This window comes from Mesoplodon bidens (assembly GCF_964165515.1).
Source record: "Mesoplodon bidens genome assembly, chromosome: 2".
NCBI classification, from domain to species: Eukaryota; Metazoa; Chordata; class Mammalia; order Artiodactyla; family Ziphiidae; genus Mesoplodon; species Mesoplodon bidens.
This window is the reverse complement of record NC_138177.1, coordinates 60,367,868-60,386,729: the sequence shown is the minus strand read 5'-3', so window position 1 is coordinate 60,386,729 and position 18,862 is coordinate 60,367,868. Positions and strand designations below refer to the sequence as shown.

At 38.6% G+C, this 18,862-nt stretch overlaps 2 protein-coding genes across 14 annotated transcripts in view; one reads left to right on the top strand and one right to left on the bottom strand.

The window, feature by feature from the left end:
• The window catches only part of SDCCAG8 (SHH signaling and ciliogenesis regulator SDCCAG8), a 265,435-nt gene extending 265,024 nt beyond the window's left edge, over nucleotides 1-411 (bottom strand). For all 7 annotated transcript variants that reach the window (XR_014013754.1, XM_081216415.1, XM_081216416.1 and 4 more), the window contains exon 1: nucleotides 256-411. Coding sequence is in view for 6 of the 7 variants with exons in the window: in XM_081216415.1 (XP_081072541.1) it covers nucleotides 256-322 (67 nt within the window). In the remaining variant the exon portion in view is untranslated. The remainder of the gene's footprint in view (nucleotides 1-255) is intronic.
• Nucleotides 412-1,188: 777 nt separating this feature from the next.
• CEP170 (centrosomal protein 170) overlaps nucleotides 1,189-18,862 on the top strand; it is a 137,853-nt gene continuing 120,179 nt past the window's right edge. For 5 of the 7 annotated variants that reach the window (XM_081254932.1, XM_081254931.1, XM_081254930.1 and 2 more), the window contains exon 1: nucleotides 1,189-1,423. The gene's annotated coding sequence lies outside the window, so the exon portion shown is untranslated. The remainder of the gene's footprint in view (nucleotides 1,424-18,862) is intronic. The other 2 variants (XM_081254935.1, XM_081254934.1) reach the window with 1 other exon arrangement.

Genomic DNA, 18,862 nt, shown 5'->3' with positions numbered 1-18,862 from the left:
CGGGCGCCGGGTAAAAAAGATGCTCAAGAAAAGATCAGGCAGTTGGTTCAGGTAACTATGGGAATCAAGGGAAACAACGTTGCTTAAACGTAAAAACAAACACAACTATTTAATCTTTCCACAGCAACATCCATCTTCTTCCTCTGCGTTCTGGCTAGGGCCGAACCAAGGTGTTAGGAAACGCCCCCGGTCAGCTCCCGCCCATTAGGCCCTGCTATCAAGGGGCTTAGGGCACAGAGGTTCCGAGCAACTCACCCCGGAGACTCCGTTGATACTGCCCCAGAATCTCCTCCAGGGCAGAGTTCTCCGGGGACTTCGCCATGAACACACTCGGGGCCGAGAGATGGGAGTTGTATGGGGAAGGGTCCAGTGTTCTCCCCTCGGAGAGCAAGTGGCCTCAGCCCCCGGAAGGGGCCCACCGACTTCCTGCTGCTGCTGTCCCTGGGGAGCACAGAATCCTGGACTGAGCTCTTCGGCCTCTTCCCACCCACGGGCCCTCGTGGTGAACGTCGGAAGTTGTAGTCCGCAGTGTCCGGGCCTACAGTGTCGAAGCTCCTAAGAGCCCTCCCAATGACACTACAATTCCCAGAGGGCAACGCGCTCCAAGCTCAAGCTTTGGCGGTTTGGCGGCAAGTTCCGGTTGCCAAGAGACTCCTTGGAGGCTCCGCCCATTTCTGTAGCCCAGCCAGGCTTAGTCCTGCCTTCATCCCATCCTGCTGTCTGGACCACCTAACTGACAGAAAGGGCTCACTGAAAGCCTTTACTCTTCTAAATTCGCTTATATGCTGTTGATCCTTGAGCCTTCTCAAGAACGCAAATAACAAGCTCAAAACCCTTCAGCCGCAACATCTGCCAACAACGCGAAATAAATTCTCAAAAAAAGAAGCTCTGAATCTCCTTAACAGCGTAGACCGTGAAGGCGGCTGACACTACCAATCTTAGCACGCCCAGCGACCCGACCACAGTTTGGAGTTGGCGCACTGCCGGCTGGGAACTGTAGTCCTTGCCAGTTGCGGTCCCAGCTAAAGCCCGGTCCACTTCATTGTTGAAGCTGGTCTTTGGTATACGCCTGCGCAGTCGGCAGCTGGAGAGGCCTGTGGGTGAGACCCCCCCCCCCGCACAACCCCTTTTCATTGTCTGTGCTTGGCGCTTGCGCAGTAGGAGTTCGCCGGGACTGGGCCGGACCAGGGGTAGGGCTGGGCTCCTCGCCCTCTCCCCGGGCGCCTGCGCACTGGGCGGCCGCTCCTTGTTACCGCTATGTGCGGAGCGTGTGCGGAATAACGTTATTGCCCAGCGGCGCCGAGGGGCCGAAAGCTCGACCGCGGTGGCGGCGACGACGACAGGGTGGGGGAGGACGCTTGCGAGAGACTCACGGGACGCGGTGCGCCCCGCCCCCCCGTCCGGTCCCTCTCAGCAGTGAGGGGTAAGTGATGCGCTCCGATGCCCTCGCCTCCGCCTTTCCACATCCTTCTCTTCGGGTTTGCAGCGGGGGCTCGGGCGCGGCCCGCGGCGGGAGGGGTTGCGGGCCGGCGGCGAGGGGCTTTTCCCTGAGGCTTCGCGCGCCGCCCCCGCCCCGGACCTGGGACTCGGCGGGGGCGCCCCTCCCCCCCACCGCCCCCCAACCCTGCGTCCCCGGGCGCTGCGTCCCGGCTTCCCCTGCAAGTGTCCACGTATTGAGTCGTCTCTGGCTCTCCTGGCTTTGTGCAGCCCCCTCCGCCCCAGCAGTTTGCAGGGGTGCGGGCGGAGCAGCGGAGGGAATGGCTGCGCTGCTGCTGGAGAAGGTGTTTTCCCGATCGGAGCAGCTCCCAATGTCGTTTCTTTTTGTGTGGTTGGTTTTGGTGTGTGGGGCGGTTTGGGGTGGTCCGGCGAGGAGCCTTTCGGACGCGTTGGGAGGGCGTGGAAGACGTGGTGTCACGCACCCCGCCAGGCGACAGCACCCGCTCAGTCTGTGGCTCTGTAGTAACCCGGGGGAGGAGAGAGTAGCTTCCTGTCGACTTCATTGTCCTGAGATTCAAATGTGGGCTTTGGTATGGGTCCCTTCATTTTATGTAAGGAAAAGAAAAATTAGCAGCTGCCTAACAAGGGGCGGGAAGATGTAGGATTTGTACCCTAAGTCATAGTATCTGTTTTTTTAGTGTTTAGCGGAGTACTTGGAGAATGTAAGCTCCTGGAAGACAAGGACAGTGCCTGTCCAAGCATTGCCAAGGTGATCAATATAAAATTACTAGCTCACGATGAAGAATGGACCAGGAAGGGCCTGACGACGAAGCTGTTTGTGTAGCAGGAAAATGAACCAGCAGAATGTTTTTTCATAGGGTGGGTAACGCATTCACGTTCCTAAGGGAATAGGTTAGGATACATCTTTCCGTTTTGTTTTTTAAGCATTCAAAATAAAACATAGGCCTGGTACATTTCTCTTTCTGAATTTTTTATTCATATTTTTTATTCTCTTAATGAAAATTCACCCAGTTGGGAGAAATGTGGTGAAGCAGATAACATACTTGATTGAAAATATATCTTTTAAAATGATTTGATTATTAAGCTTACAACCATTTGCTGGCGTTAAAACAAGCAAAAGAGAGATTGAAGCCGGATGGGGAGGAGCAGGTGGAGGAATGATGCGAGAGGAGAGAGTGACATTATGAATACGGTATCCAGATCTTCACTGATATAACCCTAGCTGGGTATGCTGCAATGATTTAGGAATTCAGCTCTGGAAATATTACATTGCAAGTTACAAAGCATTTTGTATTTTTCTGCCATTGTTTTTTAAAAAGTAAAACCATTGCTGCTTTTACTTTTTCCTAACTTTGCAGATATTGTAGAATTTTGGTGTTTTAAAACTGAAGAGTCTAAATGCATTCGACAGAGAAAGAGGAAGACATTAAAACTTGGAAAGTTAACTGACTTGGCTGTCCAAGCCAAACTGCTAATGAAAGGCAGAGTCAAATAAAACCAAGGTCTCTTCTACAGTGTGCTCTTTTCAGCTGTGTCCCCTAGTCCCCCAACCCTGTGAAAATTTATGGAAAGCTTCTCTGCCTGCTCTTTGAGTTGTCTGTGACAGTCAAGTTCATTGATACCTCATAGTTGTATTAGTCTAGTCTTTTTCTTTTGATGTGAAAGTAATAATTCTAATGAAGTGGAACTATAGTTTTATAAATTAACTTACTGATATAGGAAGAGATGTCTTAATATGGGCTTTTCATAAAAATGGAAACTGTTGGAATTTTTTCCCCACTTCTTATCAGTAACCATATTTTAATAATATTTTCTGCTATTCGGTAGTATTTTATAATATGATCAACTCTATAAATTCTGAAAAATGAAATTGCTACATAACAAGAACCCATGAAGTTCAGTTTTCTTCAATTAATGAATTTTATTATTTTCAGCTTAAACAAGAGCTTACTTTTTGAGGAAATAATTCATGTTGAACTTTTTTATTAAAATTGAATTTGTGCTCTTTTATTAAGTTGATTTTGCCATAAAGTGCTTTTTTGTTGTCTTATACTTTTTATCCCTTAATTGTATTTTAATAGACTTTTTTTTAATAGATCTTTATTGGAGTATAATTGCTTCACAATACTGTGTTAGTTTCTGTTATACAACAAAGTGAATCAGCTGTATGCATACATATACCCCCATATCCCCTCCCTCTTGAGCCTCACTCGCACCCTCCCTATCCCACATCTGTAGGTCATTGCAAAGCACCGATCTGATCTCCCTGCGCTATGCTGCTGCTTCCCACTGGCTATTTTACATTTGGTAGTGTATACATGTCGATGCTACTCTCACTTTGCCCCAGCTTTGCCCTCCCACCCCCACTCCCCTGTGTCCTCAAGTCCATTTTCTATGTCTGCATCTTCATTCCTGCCCTGCCACTAGGTTCATCAGTACCATTTTTTTTTTTAGATTCCGTATATATGTGTTAGCATATGGTATTTGGTTTTCTCTTTCTGACTTACTTCACTCTGTATGACAGACTCTAGGTGTCCACCTCACTACAAATAACTCAATTTCATTTCTTTTTATGGCAGAGTAATATTACATTGTATATATGCGCAACATCTTCTATATCCACTCATCTGTCGATGGGCATTTAGGTTGGTTCCATGTCCTGGCTGTTGTACATAGTGCTGCAGTGAACATTGTGGTACATGTCTCTTTTTTTGTTTGTTTTTTAAATTTATTTATTTTATTTTATTTTTGGCTGTGTCGGGTCTTCGTTTCTGTGCGAGGGCTTTCTCTAGTTGCAGCGAGCGGGGCCACTCTTCATTGCGGTGCGCGGGCCTCTCACTGTCGCGGAGCACAGGCTCCAGACGTGTAGGCTCAGTAGTTGTGGCTCACGGGCCCAGTTGCTCCGCGGCATGTGGGATCTTCCCAGGCAAGGGCTCAAACCCGTGTCCCCTGCATTGGCAGGCAGATTCTCAGCCTCTGCGGCACCAGGGAAGCCCACATGTCTCTTTTTGAATTATGGTTTTCTCAGGGTGTATGCCCAGTAATGGGATTGCTGGGTCATATGGTAGTTCTATTTTTAGTTGTATTTTAGTAGACTTTTAAAAAAGAATTAGTATATCTCTTAAATTTCAATTTAGTTAAAAATAATCTGTAATTCACCATGTGGAATTATATTAAATCAAACTTGAAATGTATTTTACTGTTAAATTTCGTGGTGTGCTAAAATTACTTTGTATGGAAGTAAATAACCATCTGCATGTTTTCCAACTTTACACTGTAAATTTATCATGCATTATGTCTATTAATGTAAATATCAAGGTGCTTTTAACAATTCTATGCTTAGGGATTTATTTGTTACAAGTATCAGTTTCTTGTTTCCTTTTATCACTTAAAAAAAAAAAGACCCCAAAACTAGTTTTATTGGGCTTCCCTGGTGGCGCAGTGGTTGAGAGTCCGCCTGCCAATGCAGGGGACACGGATTCGTGCCCCGGTCCGGGAGGATCCCACGTGCCGCGTAGTGGCTGGGCCCGTGAGCCATGGCCACTGAGCCTGTGCTCCGCAACGGGAGAGGCCACAACAGTGAGAGTCCCGCGTACCGCAAAAAAAACCAAAAAAAACACCCTAGTTTTATTGTTGCATCTGATATCATTCATCTAGTACTGAATACTGTATATGTTTAAACTTGTCAACGTGTTTTTTATTCAACAAAATTCTGTAGTGATATTTTTTCTTCTTTATCATGAACATTGGGGGGTTAAGCAGTACACTGTTCTAATAAATATCTAACAGACAGCATGATATTAAATTGCCAACTAAAATATCTGTATAGTTGTCAATTATTTTGCAAGTATAAGAAAAAAAAGAATTAAATACCATCTGAAAAATTTTGGTGGGTAGATAATATTGGCTGGAGCATTAAGTATTGATATGTTTCAGTAAGGAATGGGTTTCATCTAATGGGGAGAAACCTCAGACTATTTTTATTTCGTAAACTTTTGTTAATAACCAAGATTTCTAATAACTACCCTTGGTGAAATGGGTCTTTATTTACTCAGATATTTCTTGAGAGAAGTGCTCACCAATGAGGTAGCCAGTGTGGGCTATCTAAAAGAGTAAGAAAACATCTGTCTGGTAGTAGGCTTGATTAAACTGGATATATAGTCCAGTTTAGTTGAAATGGTTATGCAACAGTATATTATAAATCCTTTTGCCAAAATGAATGACATAGTTGACATGTACTAAAAGTAAACCCCACTTTTGTGTCAAAGGTAGAAAGGAAACCAACAAAAGCAAGGTTATGAAAATTTCTTTCATCCAATAGAGATTATGTGAAGCATGGAAGTGGAAATGAATCCTAAGCGTGCATTGCTTAGGTTTGAAAAGCAAAGAACGAGACAGCAGAGAGTAAGTCCTTATTTAAGTATATAAATGGCTAATAAATAATAGAAAATATTATCCTTTGGAACATAATATTTACTGAATAAGTGAGTAATATCTACTATGTATTAAGCACTTACTAAGTGCCAGACATTGTGTGTGTCCATGCATAATTCATGCAGCAGTTGTGTAAGTATGGTATTATTTTACATTTAAAGTTCAGAATACTTAAGGTCCAGAGTTAGTGAATAATTTTGCCTCTCTGTCACACATTATTAAGTGGTAAAGCCTATAACTGAACATTTGTCTTTTTGACTAAAGCCAAAATTCTTTCCACTCATCTTTTTCAGTAAGTTATAAAAGGCAATATTTATTCCCTTCTAATTCACAAAATTTTAGAATTAGAGGAGACTTTAGAAATCATCTCAAACAATGTGCTACTTACTACTAATATCCCTGAGATCTTATTGAGTCCAGCTTTTCCATGAGAAAGACTTGCATGAAAAAATGGGCATAGGATGGTAATTTCACTTTTGAAAAATGTAATAGAAAGATTTTACTAAACTGAGCTAGTATCTGCTTTACTGTGTAACTTCTTCCGTTGGTTGCAGTTCTGTCTTTAAGAGTAAGATACAGTAAGGTTTTTCTCAATATATTGGGTCTCTGTTAAGTTCTCCCTCTTCTAAATTAAACACTACAACCCCTACAATTTCATGTGATACAGTTTCCTTTACCTTCCTCATCTCTATCACTAGATACAATCAGTTTTGTCAGTGCTATTTTTTTTTTTTTTTTTTTTTTTTTTTGTGGTACGCGGACCTCTCACTGCTGTGGCCTCTCCCGTTGCGGAGCACAGGCTCCGGACGCGGAGGCTCAGTGGCCATGGCTCACGGGACCAGCCGCTCCGCCGCATGTGGGATCTTCCCGGACCGGGGCACGAACCCATGTCCCCTGCATTGGCAGGCGGACTCTCAACCACTGCGCCACCAGGGAAGCCCAGTGCTATTCTTTTTTGTCCTGATTCTGTTTCCAGCTTTAGTTCTGCAGTTGTGGTCTGAATGCAGTGTAGTGAAATTACCCCTTTTCTTGATTCAAGCCATACACTTGTGTTTATGGTCTAAAATTTCATTAACTCTAACAACAGTAATGTCTTGCCAGTTCTAAGCAAAAAAATGAGAGAAAAATGTTATGTGGCTTTTCAAGTTATATTTATCCAATTCAAGGAATTTTTTGTTTTTTACATTCTGTATTTCTACTTTTCTAATGTTAAAATAACCTTTTTTTATGAAATGATAGTGTTAGTAGGTGGTAAGTTTCTTTAGATATTTGTCTTCGGGTTTTGTTTTTGTGTTTTTGCATAAGCAATAAAAAGTTAGTCTTTTGGGGCTTCCCTGGTGGTGCAGTGGTTGAGAGTCCGCCTGCCGATGTGGGGGACGCAGGTTCGTGCCCCTGTCCGGGAGGATCCCATGTGCCGCAGAGCGGCTGGGCCTGTGAGCCGTGGCCGCTGGGCCTACGCGTCCGGAGCCTGTGCTCCGCAACGGGAGAGGCCACCTTTGTAGTTTCCTATTTTGTTTTTTGAAAAATTTGTCTGGAAATCACTGATGTAGGCAACATAAACCCACATCTTTTGTATGTTAAAATCTTTCCCATTCTGTATACACATGTAGATGATGTTTTTTAAGCAATATGTACCTTTAACCCTTTTAATTATCATCTACTGGAGTGTAGTTAAAACTTGAGATCTTTTTTTAAATTTTATTATTTTTGGCTGTGTTGGGTCTTCGTTGCTGCGCACAGGCTTTCTCTAGTTGTGGTGAGTGGGGGCTACTCTTCATTGTGGTGCGTGGGCTTCTCATTGCGGTGGCTTCTCTTGTTGCGGAGCACGGGCTCTAGAGCGCAGGCTCAGTAGTTGTTGTGCACGGGCTTAGTTGCTCCGGGGCATGTGGGATCTTCCCGGACCAGGGCTTGAGCCTGTGTCCCCTGCTTTGGCAAGCGATTCTTAACCACTGTGCCACCAGGGAAGTCCTTGAAACCTTCTTGAATAATGATTCTGTCATCCAAGGGATTAGCTTCTCTTCCTGGCTTTTTGACATTTACAAATTTAACAAGCAAGCCCTCTTATGTCTTCATCTTGTGCATGTATTGGATATAGCCAAGGACATACCATGCAAATTTATAAATAGAATAGAAGTTATATAAATAAAGTGTGCTGGAGGAAAAAGGTGACACAAAGATAATGAAAACCATTTCAATGTTTTGTTTTTAGTTAAGGAGAAAATCATTATATTCTCTAGTACTAAGGGAGTTGGTTGAAGCTTACTGTCTGGTGGAGATATGGATAATTATATAATTATATGATATGAAGTCAAGTAAGTGTAGATGCTGTGAGTAAAAATAAATTAGAGTAAAGAAATAGAGAGTGGTGGACTGCTATTTTTTATTTATTTTTAAACAGACATTCAAATAACATTAAAATGGTTCAAAAAAAATCAAACGATATTTTAAAAACAAACAATGTGAAAAATCCTCCCACCCATCTACCTTATCTGCTGAGTTAATAGGTAACTTTTCATGTATCCTTCCCGTGAATTTGTTTTCAGTTTAAGTAAATACAGTATATATTTTTAACCTACTTACCTCCTTTTACACTAAAGATAGCCTCTTTATACAAAAAAGAGGCATATTGAGAGCTACTATTTTAGTGGCTGGTTAGGGAATACCACTCTTTGAGAAGGTGTCATTTAGCAGAGACTTATATTATGTAAGGAAGCACACCATGTAGATATCTGGTTGGAGAGTGCTCTGGTCCTGGACAGGAGTGGGATGAATGAATTCAGAGAACAAAGAGGCCACTGGCTGGAGATGAGTGAGCAAGAGGAAGGAAGAATAGGAGGAAACGAGGTTGGATAGAGATTGTATTGGTTGACTTTGTTTAAAATGCCTTGAGAGTTCATTGGAGTGTTTTGAGAAGGGGAGTGACAAAAGAATTGGCTTACATTTTTAAAATATGGTTCTGGCTGTTTTGTGGATAATAGACTGGAGGGGAAAAGAATGGGAACAGGGAGATGAGTTGAGACAATTGGAATACTTTAAACTGAGGTGTTAATGGTTTAGACTAGAGTGGTAGTGGTGGAGATAGTGAAAGTTATTAGGTTCTGGTTTTAAAAAATCAGGAGTTTTGGACATGTTAGGTTTGAAATGTCTATTAAATGTCCAAGTGGAGATAATCAAGTAGGCAGTTGAATACTCAAGTCTAGATTTCAGAGGAGAGGTTGGGACTGAAGATATTTAAATTTTAAGCATCACCTGTAGACCATATTTAAAGCTCTAGGACTGGAAGACATCGCTTAGGTTGAGAGTTTGAGAGTAATTAGATTAAGAGGTCCAAGAAAGAATTGTACCTGATACTCTCCAATAGTGAAAGCTTAGCAAGAGAGAAGGAGCCATCAAGGATTGAAAAGAGGTGGCCAGTGAGGTAATGAGTGTGGTGTCCCAGAAGACAAGTAAAGAAAGTATGTTTAGGGACTTCCCTGGCAGTCCAGTGGTCAGGACTCTGCGCTTCCACTGCATGGGGCCCAAGTTTGATCCCTGGTTGGGGAACTGAGATCCCGCAAGCTGCGAGGTATGACCAAAATAAAATAATATAAAGTAAAAAAATTTTTTTAAGAAGTATGTTTAGAGATAAGGAGTGATCAGTCAACTATACCACCTTTAATCACTTAAACATTTCTTAAGAAATCAGGTTATATCCTTTTTCCTTGTTAACTATCTCTGAAAAAGTTATTATCAGACCTGTCTTTATTCTCATTTATCAGTGAAGATGTTCTTTTTTTTTTTTTTTTTTTTTGGCTACTCCACGCGGCTTGCAGGATCTTAGTTCCCCACCCGTGGATTGAACCTGGGCCACTGCAGTGCAAGTGCCGAGTCCTAACCACTGGACTGTTAGGGAATTCCCGAGATGTTCATTATTATTCTCCCCCAGAAACTACTAAATCTAAAGCCATGAACAAAGTTTTATTCACAAATATATTGCTGCTGTTTCTTAGGTCGATTGATGTGGCTTCTTTGCTACTGAGATTTGTACAGGGGAGATGGTTACTGTTCACTGAGAAGAATTTGCTATCAGGAATTGCTTCAGAGGCATTAATTGTGTGATCTTGGGCATGTCACATCATTTCAGAAGTTCAGTTTCTTCATCTGTAAAATAAAGCTGGCAGTAGTCCAACTACCTCAGAGGTTTATTTTGTAAAACAAATGAGATCGACATAAAAGACATGAAAGGTATAATTGCACGTAGGGATCCCCTTCCCAGTGCCCCAAGTGTGGTACCACTTGATAGTGTTAGATTTGAAGAAATGTTTTGGTTTGGGTGATGAATAGAAGTATGTTTTCATTCTGACTCCGTAGGAATAGTTTTTTACTTCTTGTGCATTCTGTCCCCATAGGCGGTTTTCTACATCATTTAACAATACTCTTGGGGTTGGAGGAAAGGACATGAGGCCAGAAAGAGGCTTTGAAATAATAACTTTCTCCATTCGTAAGCACATCTTTCAATTCTAAGCATAGTGTCTAAGAGAGAATGAAGTCAGAAAAAAGTAAGCAGCCTAGCTTACTTTTTTTCCAGGCCAAAAAAGAGCATTTTCCTATTTTAACTAGCTTTTTACTGGATAAGGATTTCTCAGATTCAAAGCTTAAGGGTTGATTAGGGGTCTTGAACTCCAGTCAGCCAGCTAGAAACTGATTTCATGAAACGGAGGGTAGGGGAAATGAATGCCCTTGATGATGGAGAAGTAAGTATAAAATCTTTATTTTGGTGAAAAAGGAACATTGCAAATAGAGGACTTTCTGTGGTAAGCTTTTTTAGGAAATAGGACTATAACTTCAAAATATCTAGAAAATACCATTAAGTCAGGAAGAACACACTCTTACAATCCTACTAGCTAGTGACACCACTGTTACATATTCTTATCTATTTTGGTTTAATCTGATAACATTTTATCATGAGATTAAACTTTCATTTTACGAAGCTTATAATTTACTTACAATTTATAGAAATTAAGGATGTTTTTTAAAATTGTAAACAACCCTATAGTGGACATTTCTAACTGAATTTCTGTGCAAATCAGTATTTTCCTTTCCCACTATTTCAAGAAATGTATTGTATCAAAGAACATGTAGAGTTCTAAAACCTTTTCTAATTTTCTAACGTACTGATAATACTCCATCTGCCCCCTCCCCACCTCAGTCTATTGCCAAAGTACACCTCCCTCGTTGGGGTATGAAATTGTGTTTCTTCAATGCTTCACCACTGCTGGGTATTACATATCTTTTTAAAATTTTTGCCCAGTTGATAAACTAAAAACCTTATTTAAATTTCTCTTATTAGTAATACATCTGAAAGGGTTTTTAAAAATGCTTATTAGTTATTTTTATTTCTAAAATAAAAGGCTCTTATTTTTAGTGAATAGCTCATCATATTCACTTGTAACAACTTCTTTTTCCTAGATTACCATTTGCCTTTTAAGTTTGTTATTTTTACCCAGCAAAAAGCTTTAACTTGTATGTAGCCTAATTTCTTCTTTCCTTTTTCTTACGAAGTAATCCCGCTGCACAAAATTTTATTGAATACATACCTATATTTTTCTTGTAGAATTTATGATTTGAATTTTTACATGGAAATGTGTTAATTTATCTAAAATATATTTAGGCACATATATAGCCTTTTGTCATGTATTGCATAACGCTTCATTATCACAATTTGAAATGTCTTCTTAATATGCATAGATTTATTTCTGGATCTTTTATTCCATTTGATTGCTGCCTATTCCTGCACTGCTATATTATTACTACGTATTATAACATAGGTTTATAGTATCTGTTTACAAATGGGTACTTTTCTCCTTAGCCTATTCTGGTGTCATATAATTTGCCTAGTTATCCTTGTATGCTTTTTTTTTTCTATATGTGTTTTAGGGTTATTTTGTTAAGCTCATTTGAAAAAAATCCTTTTGGGGTTGATTGGTTTGCGGTACGCGGCCCTCTCCGGATGCACAGGCCCAGCGGCCACGGCTCACGGGCCCAGCCGCTCTGCGGCATGTGGGATCCTCCCGGACCGGGGAACGAACCCGCGTCCCCTGCATCGGCAGGCGGACTCTCAACCACTGCGCCACCAGGGAAGCCCCCTTTTGGGGTTTTGATTGAGATTAAACGGAGTTTATTGATTTATTTATGATCTAAAAGATGACAAAGGCACTCTCAAACAGGTATTTAAGGCCTTAGTTTTTAATAGTGTTTTCAGGTCTATTCAAGTTTCTACTTGTTTTTGAGTCACTTATGTCATTTTTATCTGCCTAGAAGTTTATTCACTCGAGATTTTCAAATTTAGAAACCTCAAATTGTAGATATAATTATTCTGTAAATTGAAAAGATCATGTCTGTGGTTACACCTTTTTTTCTGGCCGCACCATGAGGCATGCAGGATCTTAGTTCCCCGATCAGGGACCAGGGATCGAACCCTCACCCACTGCAGTGGAAGCACGGAGTGTTAACCACTGGACCACCAGGGAAGTCCCAGTTACATCCTTTTACAAAGCTAAATATTTGTGAGGAATGAAGAAAAAAATCTGCCAGGGGTTTTAGTACTTTTTTTTTTTTTTTAAGAATGAGCTTTTTGATTTGTCATTATGTTTTTAATTTATTATTTTTAAAAATCTTTAATACTTATTTCTACTAGTTGTCGGATAGTAAGTTTATTTTTATTTTTCAGTTCAGTGGAAAACACTTAAGGCTGTAAATTTTTTTTATCAGTACACCTTTGGGTACCTTCCTTAGATTTTACATATATTGGTCTCAGAGTTTTTACTTTTTAAACTATTTATTTCTTTTCACCAGAGTTAATTCGTGAGGTAAGTTTTTGTTTTTAAATACAGGGCCTGTGTATATGTGATTTATTATTGTTCTTGTGGATTTTTTTCCTAGTATACTTTTTAACATCTTTATTGGAGTATAATTGCTTTACAATGGTGTGTTAGTTTCTGCTTTATAACAAAGTGAATCAGCTATACATATACGTATGTCCCCATATCTCTTTCCTAGTATTTTTAATGAAAATTCTCAAGCAGGCAGGGAAATTGAAACAGTTTCATAGTGACTACTCATATACCCACCATCTTGAGTCTACCATTAATATTATGTTAGTTTTATCACATATCTGGTCATAAATCCATTGTCTATTCATCAGTCTATCTTACATTTTGATCCATTTCCAAGTAAACTGTAGACATCCGTGTGTGTGTGTGTGTGTGTGTGTGTGTAAGAAAAGGGTTCTTAAATCATTTGATATTGTTTCAGTTTTAAGTTTTCTGAATGTGCTTTTGAAATATTTTCCAACAACCATTATCATATTAAACAATAGTTTAAAAATGCAATATACTGTTTTCTATTCCAGTAGTATTACTGAACTCAATTTTTCTGTAAATAGCTAGCTTACGAAATAGACACTGATGACACCAAGCTATTCCTTTTTTGGAGGACAGGGGTATTCATTGTGTGTATGTTCATCTGTGTGTGTGTGCTTTTGAAGAGGAATGGTAGATAATTTGGTTTTTGTTTTTGATTAAGCTGAAGAGCTATTGAACGAAACATACACTGTTTCTCTAATCTGGTAATTTTGCTATTTCCTTCAGTTGCAAATCCAGGAGTGAAATATTTCTTCTCAGTTCTACATCTCACTACCTTCCACTTCGACTATTCCCCTACCCTTCACTTATGTGAAAAAATCTGTGTTGGGCTATTCACGAAAAATAAGAGCCTTTGCTTGTAGTAAGAGAGCACAGTTAGACCCTAAGATTTTAAGTGGTTCATGTAACAAATTCCAGAATGTTAAAGATGTACTATATGGAATAAGGAATTTAAAATTTGTAAATTGGAGAGGTGGGAGCAAATAGAGTGCAATTAAATGAAAGGTAAAGTGAAATTCAGAAATTTATTTGGGGAGGGTGGCTTAGGGAAAAGAGAATTGGGCTATTCAGTGTCTAGTAATTATTGTTAGTGACATTCATTAATGGAAACTGGCACCTTTTTTGCTAATGGTATTTAGGTTAATTGCAAGTTCATAACCCTTGCTCCCCAAAGATATGAGGTTTGTATAAGATGGATATTTCATCAAAGAATGCTATCTTGACAACCATTTCTTTCATCTGATTTTCAGGTATCTGGTTTTGTCACTAATATTTCTAATCTCTGACTTGTTCTTCCCTTTCTCTCTTTTTCTTGGGTGCAATTTGTAGTTTTTCCCTCCAACCTCAGCATTCTAAGTCAAGACATTGTGTATTTCCTGTGCCCTAGTACTTTCTAAATTTCTGTCTCTTTAGTCTTCACAATTACAGCCCATTTCCCCCATCCCTACTCTCCCATGTTGTCAACCCAGTCAGTCCAAGCTGAAGGGGTCTTTTTGAGGAATTAGAAAATAAGTGTTTTCGTGTACACGTTTCATCAGTGATTTATCTAAATAAAGGGATGTTGTGAGAGAGAGTACCTGGGTGGTTGATACTGCCATTTATCAAGATAGAGAAAACAGGAGGAAGGCAGATTTTGTTCAGAAGATGGAATGATGCAATTTTTTTTCAGATTAATTTTGACAGGTGAGTGGGGACTTGGAACTGAAAATGATTTCTAAGTAATTAAGGTCTGCATCTTATAAAAGAGGTTTTGACTTGAAACTTAGATGCATGACTTAATGTAATAAACTGTATTTGAAGTCCAGTAGCTTCAAAGAAGTCTTAAAACGAACATGTATTGGGAAGTAACCTCCTAAAAACATGGATTTAAAGAGAAAGTAGAGACTTTCAAAGAGATTGAGGAGTGGCCACAGAAGTCAGAGAAACCAAAGTAATGTTTCTTAGAAGGTAAGAATGGTCACCGATACTGAGAGGTGATGTAATTGGAATGTTAATGATCATTGGGTTTAGCAATTATGAGGTCATTTTTTATTATGATTCAGTAAGGCAGTTAAGAGGAAGAGAGAGGACAAAAATTCAGTAAACCTTCAGAAGATAGGGTAAATTCAAAAATGGCTGAAAGGTGAGGAAGTGGATTAGCAAAAGCAGACTAGTCTGTACTTTATTTTCTGTACTTTATTTTCTTTTTCAAGACTTTAAAATTTTTTTAAAGCCTAGCACTCAACAGAAGGAAGGAGAGCTCTTTTAGGTGAGTTATATACTGTCTGTACTTTATTTTTTTCAAGGCTTTAAACATTTTTTCATGCTTTCTAATCATTTTAAAGCACATTCTTAACAGTTCTTTTGTAAAACAAATTTTCAAAATGCAAAAACTTACATTTAAAATAGAATAAGCTCTTAAAACATATGATAATATATTAATCCCTTTATTTGAAAGTTCATTAATTTTAAGGACATAGATTCTGAAAGGGTAAGATATCCTTAGATTCTAATAGGGCACTTGTATTTTTATATTCCAACTTTGCTGCGTGTAAAAGGAGCTAGTCTTAAGAATTGGATTATAGTTTCTTAACAGGAAATAACATTTATTAAAACTAGTAGCGCTACTTTTTAAAATAAGTTGCTGTCTAAGGGTATCATGCTCAAAATCCAAAAGTTACCTTGGCCTTGGAAATCCAAATTTACTAATATGGGTACTGAGTTCTGTTACAAAATTGCTTTCTGATTAGGAGATTTGAGTCTTTCTCTGATAATGTATATATACCATATACTCTAAAAAGTAAGTTTACTATTTTACAAAATTCAAATATAATGATCAAGATCACTTCTTAAAAATGTATTAGAGTTTGAGTAAACCTTCTGTGTTGGATCCAAAATAAATGAAGGAAGCAAAAGCAAAATTTTTATCAAATATATCAGTGTTAAAAATAAGGACAGAATAAGGGCTTATATCCAGAGCAGGTAAGAATAATTATGAAATTTATGAATCTGAGTCTCTAGGCACTTACTGGAAATAAAAATTATTTACTGCTTTTCATATTTTGAGTATTTTTATTTGATCATGTGAAAGTGTCTGATCTAAGTCTCCATGGGATATGAATAAGAAATTAATGGATATCTATGAAATGCAGGATTATTATATCTTTTTTATGGATTCTCGAACATGTAATGGAAGCAGTAAACTACTTCAAATAAAATTTAATAGAAATCTCAACAGGACTCTGACTAATTAATTTAATATATATTTTTCCTTTTGCTGGCGTTTACCCCATAGGTTGGTCTTTAGTAGTGTGACATGATTTTATCTGTTTAATGCAGTCATAGGAAACTATTTGTTGTCATAGAATGAACTAAGAAAGGTGAATCAAAAACATTTGGGTTTCAGGCTCTTATAAACCCTTAACTCAAGCTGCTTTCTTCCACTGTCACTCCCTCCTGTAGGTTCTGTTTTCAGTTCTTTGCGACAGCTTGGTGCACCTTTTCCTGCTCCTAGTAATAGTTGACCTGACAAAGTTTTTCAGATTCATAGTTGTGCATTGAGCTTAGAGATAGTCTACTGTTCTTTCAAATTCTAGGTTTCTGATCTATGCTGTACCCCAGTTTACTGAATTTGTACCATTCCTCTAGATGGATCATTGATTTTTGGTCTTTGATTTTAATATAAATTGATTGGTTCATTCTTCCTTGTCTATGGACTTCTCAGGGAGAAAACCTTGGAACCTACTACTGGTAGCCCATCAGGAAGCTAAGAGGTAGATTGAAAATAGATTGAATTTTGCATGACCTGTCAGTGTTTATTGTGTAAAAAGATAGTGTCACAGAACATGTTACTAGGTAAAAATACGTTCTTTTCAGTCATATTCAAACTCTTTAGCCAAATCTTCATCTATAGGAATTGACATCACCAGCACCATTTTAAGGCATACTTGAGGAAAATACAAAGGTGACAGTAGTTGTGGAAGAACCCCTGAACTTGGTATCTGAAAGCCCAGGTTTGAATTCGGATAGCTCCTGTTTACTACAGCTAGATTTGTGACCTTGGTTAAGTCACTTAACTTCAGCTTTCTTCAAGGGAAAAATGTTTCTCCCATGCTTGTTTTGTTTCATTCATGCTTGTATGAAAGTATAAGCACCTAGTACAGTTACTGGAACAAAGGAGGTACTTGATAAATATTTGAATCTGAGTCTTGATTTGTTAGTGTAAAACAACAAAATTATGTTTTAACAAAGTTGTACAGTTCTAGAAAAGAAAACAAGTCAGCCTTTACATTTTTCATAAACTGGCAGAGAAAACTTGGTAGAAACTTTTTTTTTCTTTAAAAAGATGTTTATGTGAACAAAAGGAAGATCAACTGATTTTTTATACAGGCATTTACATATAAATCATTTAGTGTTTGCTTCTTAGATTTTTTTTTATGCTTTGAAGGGTGTTTTAAAAATACCTTGTCTTCGTGATGTTGTATAAGAAACTGAAAAAATTCCTTTTGTGTCTTTGAAATGCATATTCTTATTTCTCTGAAATAGTCCTTAAATAGGAAAATTTCATCCTTAATATTAACTTTTTTTAACATCTTTATTGGAGTATAATTGCTTTACAGTGTTGTGTTAGTTTCTGCTGTATAACAAAGTGAATCAGCTATATGCATACGTATATTCCCATATCCCCTCCCTCTTGCGTCTCCCTCCCACCCTCCTTATCCCACCCCTCTAGGTGGTCACAAAGCACCGAACTGATCTACCTGTGCTGTGCAGCTGCTTCTCACTAGCTAGCTATTTTACATTTGGTAGTGTATATATGTCAGTGCTACTCTCTCGCTTCGTCCCGGCTTCCCCTTCCCCTTCCCAGTGCCCTCAAGTCCATTCTCTACGTCTGTATCTTTATTCTTGTCCTTTGGCAGAAACTTTTAATGCCTCGACAATTTGTAGAAAAGTATATCATCAAATCTCAAATCTAAGTCTTCCTTTGAAAGTATATAGTAAACTCAGATATAGAATGTATGACTATTGATATTTGGAATATCATCTTCATTTTCCTTAATGAAAAAATTTTTTACCTTTTAATGCTGTTTTAGGCAAAAGTTGTAAATTAGGCTTTTTCTCCACATGTATTTGGTTTTTTCAAGATTTAATTAATAATGTATGTGTCAGATTATAAAGGTAAAATTTGGAGCAGTCGTTCCAAAATAATCAAGAGTATATGAAAGCAGAAGTTTTCCCAGTACAGAATTTGTTCACATGCTCATGAACAAGTATCTTGGTAGGTATCCAAAAAAAGCACAGCTGTGGATTTAATTTTGGGGATTAACTGTACTGTCTCAAATGGGGGTGGGGATTTTAAAAGGAATAAATTTTTCCCAAGAATGTATTTCATTATCTCTCCCATATCAAGTTAATTATACAGCAGAGTTGAATTTCTGAGTATGTTCTAAGTATATGTCACTTTCTCAGACACGTTTCCCGGACCACCCAGCCTAAACAGCACCACCTTAGAACTGTTACATCATGCTGTTCTTGTTTTTCATGTTTCAGTCTTCCCATTGTCACTGAAGTTGTCCTATTCATTTACTTAGCTTTTGTTTGTCTATTTTTGCTTCTATGAGATTATGAACTTTTTCTGTCTTATCACTCTTTCCCTGTTACTAGTGCATAGTACATACTTTATGAATGAAGAAAAAATAGATTAAGTCATTGTGTAGTACTCTGTAAAATAAGAGTTCTCTGGTGTAACATATAATGTTTGTCTACTTTCTAGAACTTACATAATTTTCGTTGTTAAAAAGCTGTGTGCATGTGTGCGTATGAAGTTCTTAGAACCGTCTGGCATACAGTAAATGGTCAATAAATGCTATCTATTATTATAAGTAAAAGATTATAGAAAATGATGTTTATTTGCCTTTATAGCATATGATCAATCATATCTGTACCTTATTTGATTCTGAGTCCTTAGCTGAAATGCATCCCTAATGTTTTTTTCATTTTCAGAAATATAAGGTGTCAGAGGCAGAGCCTTTAGTGTTGAGGATATTTTCTATTAGGGATTTAGTAGGGGGAAAATGTGAAATAGTAGT